The 8,848-nt window shown below is 52.8% G+C and overlaps 2 protein-coding genes across 2 annotated transcripts in view; one reads left to right on the forward strand and one right to left on the reverse strand.

Annotated features, from left to right (window-relative positions):
- LOC113209323 (membrane-associated transporter protein) overlaps window positions 1-4,529 on the forward strand; it is a 22,111-nt gene extending 17,582 nt beyond the window's left edge. The window contains exons 6-11 of the mRNA XM_052265448.1: window positions 958-1,103; window positions 1,249-1,404; window positions 2,087-2,197; window positions 2,291-2,643; window positions 2,858-3,032; window positions 3,268-4,529. Coding sequence (XP_052121408.1) covers window positions 958-1,103; window positions 1,249-1,404; window positions 2,087-2,197; window positions 2,291-2,643; window positions 2,858-3,032; window positions 3,268-3,498 — 1,172 coding nt within the window. The 3' untranslated portion in view covers window positions 3,499-4,529. The remainder of the gene's footprint in view (window positions 1-957; window positions 1,104-1,248; window positions 1,405-2,086; window positions 2,198-2,290; window positions 2,644-2,857; window positions 3,033-3,267) is intronic.
- LOC113209322 (proton-coupled folate transporter-like) overlaps window positions 4,399-8,848 on the reverse strand; it is a 16,742-nt gene continuing 12,292 nt past the window's right edge. The window contains exons 4-10 of the mRNA XM_026426758.2: window positions 8,354-8,541; window positions 7,756-8,084; window positions 6,987-7,088; window positions 6,773-6,910; window positions 6,590-6,673; window positions 6,324-6,480; window positions 4,399-5,887 (exon numbers count right to left, since the gene is read on the reverse strand). Coding sequence (XP_026282543.1) covers window positions 5,614-5,887; window positions 6,324-6,480; window positions 6,590-6,673; window positions 6,773-6,910; window positions 6,987-7,088; window positions 7,756-8,084; window positions 8,354-8,541 — 1,272 coding nt within the window. The 3' untranslated portion in view covers window positions 4,399-5,613. The remainder of the gene's footprint in view (window positions 5,888-6,323; window positions 6,481-6,589; window positions 6,674-6,772; window positions 6,911-6,986; window positions 7,089-7,755; window positions 8,085-8,353; window positions 8,542-8,848) is intronic.

Here is an 8,848-nt window from a genome sequence, read left to right on the forward strand (position 1 = left end):
GGTCTGACTAATTGAGTCGCGAATAAGGCGCTTGAGGAGCTGTGATTGCACGAACAAGCCTGGCCCCCATCTAATACCCAATCGCGGCTTGTAATCAGATTAGCACAATTAGAAGGGGACGACTTTCTCTTAAACTCTTTATTAGGGCTGGGTAGGGCTGGGTGGGGGAGGTCTGGCCGTGGGGGCCGTGCAACACAGAGGAGCTTAGGGAAAGGAAGTGGGAGGGGTTGATTAAGGGGGAGGGAGCCCGACCGGCCGTCACGACGAGCGGGCGCCCGGTGGGTAGGCAGCCCAACAGACAGCCTAACAGACAGCCCAACAGACAGAACAACAGACAGACCTACAGACAGAACAACAGACAGACCAACAGACAGACCAACAGACAGACCAACGGACAGACCAACAGACAGACCACAGACAGCAGCAACCATAACAGCGGCTTACCACCCAGCCAAGGCGGCTATACGGACATGAGCCCGCCCGGAGTTGAGCCCGGACCACTGTAGGCCGAAGCAGTGTCCGATATGAGCCTAGCTGGACGTAGCCAGGACCAAAGCTGACGAGTCAGTCTCGGATCTAGGCTCATATCGGGCATTGGTCGGGCCTACAGTGGTCCGGGCTCAACTCTGGGCGGGCTCAAGTCCGTATAGCCGCCAAGGCGCCCTCTCATTGGTGCAGCCCAGCCCTATATGCAGGAAAAGGGTGCCAAAAACACAAGGTCTCCTGCAAATGTACGTCTTTAAGTCGCACAGCTGCTGGACACCCCGGATTTACAGTGTAGAGATTGCCGAAGATTATCGTTTCAGATTGCCAGGGTGGGTGTACCACACTAGATTGCCGGAATTGATCCCCCCTTGATTCACAGTTTTACCAATAATTACAAAATAAACTTTCAAACAATTCTTGGACACATTTTCGACGCGAAGTGTGACCGACTGTTGGGACTCCCCACTCCAGGTGAGATGCTGGGCGGCCACGTGCGGGCCGTGTTCACGCTCATCACCTTCATCTTCGTGACGTGCGTCGCCTACACCGTGACGAGCTTCCAGGAAGTGCCCCTCGACGTCCTGGAGCAGGAGCGGCGGCCCAGCGTCGTGGCCTTGGTGCGTAAGAGAGACCAGACGGTGTCGAAAAATGAGATATGCGCGCGGCGAATGACAGAAACATTTGAACTGCCGTCAATTGCATAGTAGTTTAGTCAGGTTGTTATTTATCGTTTTTCTTGTGCTAAAATGTCGCGGCCGACAGAACCAGCGCGCGCCGCTGCTGCACCGCGACTCGATGGCGGGCCCGCGCTACGGCAAGATGGAGGACGACGGCGACGGTCCCGGGGCGCACTCGTACGGCGCCACGGGGGACACCGCCGGCGACGCCGCCCCCTGGGACCCGCGGCCACCCGGGCAGGTACTACGCTAAGGCGGCCCAGTAAGAGCAACAAGAGGAAGGTAGCTCTGAGGAGGTGGCGTAGTGTAACGCCGTCAAAATAAAAGTGTGTAAAGGGAAATTTTGCTGCCCTGGGAGGCAAAAACGCCCACCGCCGTCTGGCAACTCTGGAACAGAGGTGGTTCACCACAGGCGTTCATACTGTGTTTGGCGCGTGTGGATGTGTGATCATTGGCCCTCGATAAACCAAGTTTTGTAAACTTTGTAAAAGAAATGGGTCTCGATTATACTGAATTAGCAATGTTGTGTGGAAAAGTGATTCTGCAAATTTCGGCTTTGGAAGAGTATGTTTACACAGTCTTCAAAACCGTCCCGGTGTCTTTGTCTAGGTTAGTCTATGGATATATCGCAATGGTACAATTTTATCTCAACGACAATGGCTAAATTGTCCAAATAAACATTGCTCCAGGTGATACCAAAGTGCTAGATGCATAGGCCCGTTCAAAACTATTATCAATCTTACACGACACGTAACCTAACCTCTGCTACTCGCGCTAATCTTGTGCTTTGTTTAGTGACGGCGCTACCTTCTTCTTGTTCCCCTTGACGGGCAGCTTCCTCATAGAAATTAATTAAAAATAAAGTAATCATTTCCCTCTAATTATTTTGAATTCAATTTTTGAGACAATTTCTATTTTTCCAGAATGCGTCGCGTCCGGACTACCTGGCCGTCGACGAGTCGCAGCCGTTGCGGGCGCCGCGGCCCTGGGAGGCGAATGGCGCCGTGGCCGAGACCAGCTTCGACGCGGACCTGGCATGTTGTCGTTCCCTCTGCTCTCTTCTGCTTTTGGTAGTGGTTGGTGTTATCGCCCCCTGGACGTACTCACGCGTGGCGTCTGTCCGGCAGGAGTCGTCGCTACCCCGCGCGGCCGGCGCCCCGCGGCCCGCGGCCGCCGCCGACCCCGAGGAGCCCGCCACGCTGTTCCAGTACCTGCTCTCCATCGTGTACATGCCACACTCGGTGCGCATGGTCTGCCTCACCAACCTCTTCTGCTGGAGCGCGCACGTCTGCTACTCGCTCTACTTCACGGACTTCGTCGGGGAAGCCGTGTTCGGCGGCGAGCCGCAGGCGCCCGACGGCTCCGAGTCCAAGGAGCTGTACGAGGCCGGGGTGCGCTTCGGCTGCTGGGGCATGTCCATGTACTCGCTCTCCTGCGCCTGCTACTCGCTCGTCATCGAGAGGCTCATCCGGAGATTTGGGTGAGTAGTGTTTCGATGTCTCGATGGCTCTATCTCGATGTCTTGAAATCTCGGTGTCTCGATGTCTTGAAATCTCCATGTCTCGATATCCCGATGTTTTGATGGCTCAATATCTCGATGTCTTGAAATCTCGATGGCTCAATGTCTCGATGTCTTGAAATCTCGATGTCCTGATATATCTCGATGTCTTGATATCTCGATGTCTCGATCCTAGGGCGCGGCGCGTGTACGTCGGCGGCCTGCTCTTCTACTCGGTGGGCATGTTCCTGATGGCGCTCACCCAGCACCCGGTCGGCGTCATCCTCTTCTCGTGGACGGCGGGCGTCATGTACTCGACGCTCTTCACCATGCCGTACCTCCTCATCGCGCACTACCACGCCTGCGGCACGGTGAGTACGTCGGCGACCCCGCGCTTGTCTCTGTCTAGTCTCCGGGTTCCCGGAAACTATCTCAGTAATTTTTCAAGAATCTTTTCAAGAAGCTCGCTGAGAAGTTTTATCTTTTTTCCTATTTTCCTGAAAATGTCTTAAATCTTGGCAAAAAAAAATCTTGAAAAGTTTTGGACTTTAAAATCGCTTGTCCTCCGCGCCTCTCTCTCTCTTTCTCACGCTCGCACTCGCTCAGTTCGAGGTGAACGCGCTCGGGGAGGCCGTGGAGTGCACTCAGCTGCGCGGGCTCGGCACGGACGTGGCCATCGTCAGCTCGATGGTGTTCCTGGCGCAGTTTGCCCTCTCCGTGTGCATGGGCACGCTCATCAGCATCGTGGGCTCCACCGTCACCGTCGTGGCCGTCGCCTCGTCGCTCGCGTTCTGCGGAGCCATCGCCGCGACCCGGGTCATGTACCTCGACCTCTGACCTCTGTGTGCGTGCGTGCGTGTGTGTCTGTGTGTGTGTGTGTGTTCTTATGTGTGCTTGTGTGTGTGTGCCTAAGTGTAACGTTTCGAACATGTGTTTCCTTTACGTTCATATAATTTTACTTTTTGGCGTTTGATATTTACGTCCCAAAAGTGTGCCAATATCGTAGTGGAGGATATATTGCTAAAAAATAATGTGTTCTGCCATGACAAAGGTGGCTGATTAACCTACTGCTTGTGTGCATTTTTCGTTCGGGGAGCTGTCTCCGACACGACGTTTTCGTAGTTCTCGCCATCTCGTTCACGGTTCATGTGAATTACTCTTGTAATCCTAGTTTCTAAAAGTTAGTAATAGTGTTTAATTCTATTCCATTGCATCCTTTTTAAGCATGGAGTACATTATCTTATTCGTAATTTTAACTCTTAACTCATAGGTGGGGCTTCCCCGTGCTGTGTATGATAATAACAAAGTTAGTGCTATAGTTGTGTACTTTTGCGTGTCAGGTCCGACTCCTTTGGAGTCTGATCACGGCGTTTAACTTAACTTACCTAACCGTTCGTGTTAGCCCTTTGTTGAACTTGTGGAGCGTGTATAGTCAGCCTCGAGACTCTCTTTTGGCCGCTCATCGAGCTAGATGGGTTGCCTATGGTTAAGCTCACAGGCGCACCGGAGGCGGTGGTCGCGCCCGATCGGTAGGCAAACCATCCGACTCTGTATGCGCCACTGCTGCCGCAACACTGTTTCAAGTGAAAACATTTGTTGTGGTCTTTCTTTCCCTGGCGCGTTTGCACAAAATGAGCCACTTTCGCGTTGCTGTGAACGCACTGTCTAGTCATGGGGGATTTTGTGGGGTTTTCAAATTTTTGATCGAGGAGAAAGAGATTAGATAATGCTGACAAGTATTAGGCGCCATAGCTTTGTCGATTTATTCGCTATATACAACGTAGAGGGAATGACCCCCCAAACATTACAATGTCTTATCACTGAAAGTGTCAAGATATACAAAATATACAAAATGTACAAAATTTTAACATTATGTCCTTGTTTTAAGCCACAAATTTAAAATGCACTCTATGTACAACAAGAATATTTAGCCATCGTCCGAAAAGAGGAGGTTTGGGACGAATGGATTTCAATATTACTGATGGTAGGATAACTATAATACGGCAAGATCACAAAAAGAAAATACGCGACAAGCGATAACCATACATCGTATAGAGCGTAGCGTTTCACCCAGTTACATTACACATTCTAACCTACTATCACATTATGTTCAATGCACGCAAAGCTTTCAACTGCACGCTTGGCCTATGAATTGAAAAGATCGTTACCCAGTGAACATGATTTGGTGGTCTGAACCCATCTCCAGCCATTTTCGTAGAAATTTGGCCGAGAGGATAAGACATGCTGTTCAGATATTTCTCTGAAGTCATCAGACAAAATGCGCATCATTTTTTGGCCACGAATTTCATAGTGGCCAGAAATCCTACTCCCATTTCGTGGGACATCGCATGGACGGAGGAACACCTACTAAAACAAATTAATAATTCTTTTTCAAACTGAGGAGACTGATTCTCTCGACAAGATAAAGTTCCACAGCTTCAAAGCAGCAAGCCGGGCACCAGCGTTTTTCTTTTTTTTTCTCTCACAAAATTATCACAGCGTTGATTTCGGCATTCTGTCAATTCAAAAACGAGAAGCCGCAATATTTATCGTGTCAATCCCTTCCCTTGGCACTCGGCCGCAAATCATTGACGTGTCAATGCCAAATCCAGTTGGTGGTGGTGGGGGGGGGGGCTGCAGCCGCAGTGGTGCATTCCGGGGTAATGGTGATGTCACAACTCGACGAGACCGCCAATGATCATTCACATTCACATTCGAAAGATGCACCTTCGCCCTGAGATTGCTACCCTGCGCGACCACAGGCGCGGCGACTGCTGCCTCCGCCGCCATCTGGTGGAAGTACCCGTATTTTCGCCGCCGCCGGCGCAGTGCAGGCAGCAGTCCCACCCCGGACGGCATGACCCGGCCGTCCGGTGGGGCGGGGCGGCGGCGTCGCACCGAGACCGTCGCGTCGTCGTCGGCGTGCTCGCGACCGTGTCCGCGCGACCCTCTCTACTTGGGCAGCTTGGGCACCTCGAGCGAGGCGGGCAGCGGGGCGAGGTGCTCCGACAGGTGCTCCAGGCACGACGAGTTGTTGTTGCCCGAGTTGCGCTTCTCCCTCCAGGACGCCCTGAGGAACACGTCGGCCGTGGTGACGCGCTGCTGCTCCTTGCCGCCGCCGCCGTCCTGCTCGAAGCCCATGTTGACGCAGCCCTCGGCGTCCTTGGCGGCCGCGTCCTTCTCCCGCCCGGCCAGGCGCTCCTTGCGGTGCACCGTGTACATCCACCTGAAAAAAAAACAACAAAAAACGTATCCATGAAAAATGTATCCCCGTGGGTAAAACTTCCCTCAGGTGGGGCATTAAGTAGGTTCATTAAATCAACCCAATTACTCAAAAAGAGTGTCGTAAAATAAGTACCCCAAATCCCTAAAGAATAATTACGGGTTGAAAAAAAGCCCCCCCCCCCCCCCAAAAAAAAAGTGTACTGGCTGTAAAAGTAAAGTAAAGTAATCTAATCCAAAACAAGAGGCACGGTTTCTGAAGTATCTCAAAACTGTGGGTCATGAGAGAAGTATCGCAAATTCACCTGACCCCCTGAAAAGGTACGTTTTGCGTAAAAAGTATTCGAAACTCGGAAGGTCAGTTTCGTGAAGAAAGTATCCCAAAATAACCCTTAAAAGTCTTACGGGTTGCGAGAAAAGTATCCAAGTACTCGACTCACCCGAAGATGACGACGGCGGGCGCGGTGAGGGCGCCCCCCAGGAGGAAGAAGGCGCCCGGCACCGTGTTGAGCGTGGCCTGGTACACGGCGGAGTACATGGGCCCGTACACCAGGGGCATGAGCGCCTCGCAGACGCCGACCAGAGAGTTGATCTTGCCTGCGGACAGACGGCAAGTGGGAACGTGGTATCAAAGTTGCATTCGTGCCTTTTTTTTTTAAGTTTTATGAGGGATAATTGTGATGTTTGATTTCGTGAAATAACCTACCGAGTTCATCAGGCGGCACCAGCTTGGACGCGATGGACCTCATGGAGATGAACGACGTGCCGTTGACCATGTCGACCAACGGCGCTGTAAGACAAAAAAGTTAAATCGAATAAACGCATGAACGAAAAACGACTCATGTCAGAATACAATTTCTTTTCAACTTATTTATAAGTGTTTGCTTACCGAGATAAATGCCCAACGTGGTGGTGGCGAAGGCGTAGACGAACCCGCTCAGGATCTTGGACATGCACGACATGATGCCGATGAGGGCGTCGTCCACGCCGAGGATGTGGCTGAACAGCCCCACGGAAATAATGGTTCCTGGAGAATATGACGAGCGTTGTAAAAATCGTGTGCACAATGAACGGGCGAGACGCTTGTTGTAACGTCAACTCACCGATGAGGTTGGTCACCATGCCATAGGACGAGAACAGGCTGAAGTCCACCTCGTTCCAGTTGAACCTCAGCCGTGTGAACAGGTACATGACGGTCATCTCGCCTGGAAAAGCAACACCGGCCTGATCAGCTGTTATTCTAGCACATAGCTCTCTCGCTCTCTCTCTCTCTCCCAATGTGATTGTTTCCCGGAGACCCCCCCCCCCCCTTATCGTTGTTTCTTCCGAGGTCGTACAATTTTAGGTCGAATAGAAACTGACTGCGAGCAGCGGGCAGCGGCTGGACGGGCGCGGAGATGTGTGTGTGTGGGGGGGGGGGGGATATAGAGGAAGGGATTTGAATGATGGGCTAGAGCGCGGCTGGAGAGAGGAAGGGGGGGGGGGAGCGCGGATGTGACGGTCGGTGAGTGGTCTCAAGGGCACAACCATCCAGGCCAAAGTGTCCACCACCGCCGCCACTACCGTGCTCTATGCTCTTCCGCGGCGGCGTGGCGCGGCGCGGCCGGGGCGGCGCATCAGAGGGCCTAGCGGACCAGGACCGCGGCGTCGCGGCCGCGGCCACGCGCCGCGCAGGGCTCGGGGCTCGGGGGACCGCCAGGGGCCCGGGCACAAACTAGGACCGTGCAGAAACAACGTGTCCGTTGGGGGTGGCAATACCGTCAGGTCCACGATAACCACGTGAGTTCGTAGTAGTATACCCCGGGGTAAAAATGTCACGGGCGTTCCCCATTTTATTTTTGTGTAGCCATGAGTAAAAATATCATGCCTCACCGTGCATGGGCCCGATGACCACCATGACGACGACCATGAGCAGGATGACGCGCTTGCGGCGCATGTTCTCGCCCTTCTTGAAGGCGACGCGGAACGTCTCCTGGATGTGGCGCATGTCGAAGAAGTCGCGCAGGAAGTCGAGGAGGCGGCGCGGCGCCGAGCAGCAGCGCGTCGTCGCCGTCCCCGCCGCGTCCGGGGCCGCCGCCTCCTTCTCCATCTTCACCAGCTCCAGCTCCTTGCGCGGCCGCGGCGTCTCCTTGATCATGACGTAGCCGTACCAGAAGCTGAAGAGGTACATGACGGCCGACAGCGAGAAGACGCCGTAGAAGCTGCGGACACGCAAATATAGGTTATTTTAATGTTGTCATATTTTTTTTTTGAAAAAATTAGAGTGCAGTGGAAGAAACTTTTCAGAAAAGATGGAGAAAAATGAAAAATTTCTAGAAAAATTTGAAAAAAATTAAGTGTTTAGAAAAAGTTCTCCAAAAATGTTGAAAATTTTTACAAAGAGCAATTTTCTGGAAAATGAAATCGCTTTTCTCAGTTTACAACATTCAATGTTTGTATTACCTATCCACATTTAATAAGTATTACATACCCGATGCGCTTGTAGAGCACGCCGGAGAGCGCCATGCCGACGGGGATGCCCAGCGAGCAGAAGACGTTGACGATGCCGATCCGGAGGGTGCGCGAGTCCTCCTCCGTCACGTCGGCGATGTAGCTGAAGACGGCCATGAACATGGTGAACCAGCCGCCGGTCAGCGCCGGGAACACGGACTCGACCAGCTGCGCGGGAAAAAGAGTAGCAGTTGTATTAAAAATAGGAGGAACGGCTGTTATTAGTTGACCGCGAGACTGTTGTCAGACTCGCGAGCACGGGCTCCTCTCAGAAGACTGTCATTATCGGTATCAACTGTTTCAGCCGCAAAACGGTAGAGGATTTCTCGTCGACTTTCTCTAATCCCGCCCCACCCCGCTCCACCCGCCGCCATCCTCGACTGGACGTAATAAAATGCCATCATCGGACGTAACCGCACGAGGCATCGCATGACGCGACCGCCGCAATGCACCGGGAGGGAGACTGAGAGAGAGA

Source organism: Frankliniella occidentalis, unplaced genomic scaffold (assembly GCF_000697945.3).
Source record: "Frankliniella occidentalis isolate FOCC.00 unplaced genomic scaffold, Focc_3.1 Scaffold27, whole genome shotgun sequence".
Lineage (NCBI taxonomy): Eukaryota > Metazoa > Arthropoda > Insecta > Thysanoptera > Thripidae > Frankliniella > Frankliniella occidentalis.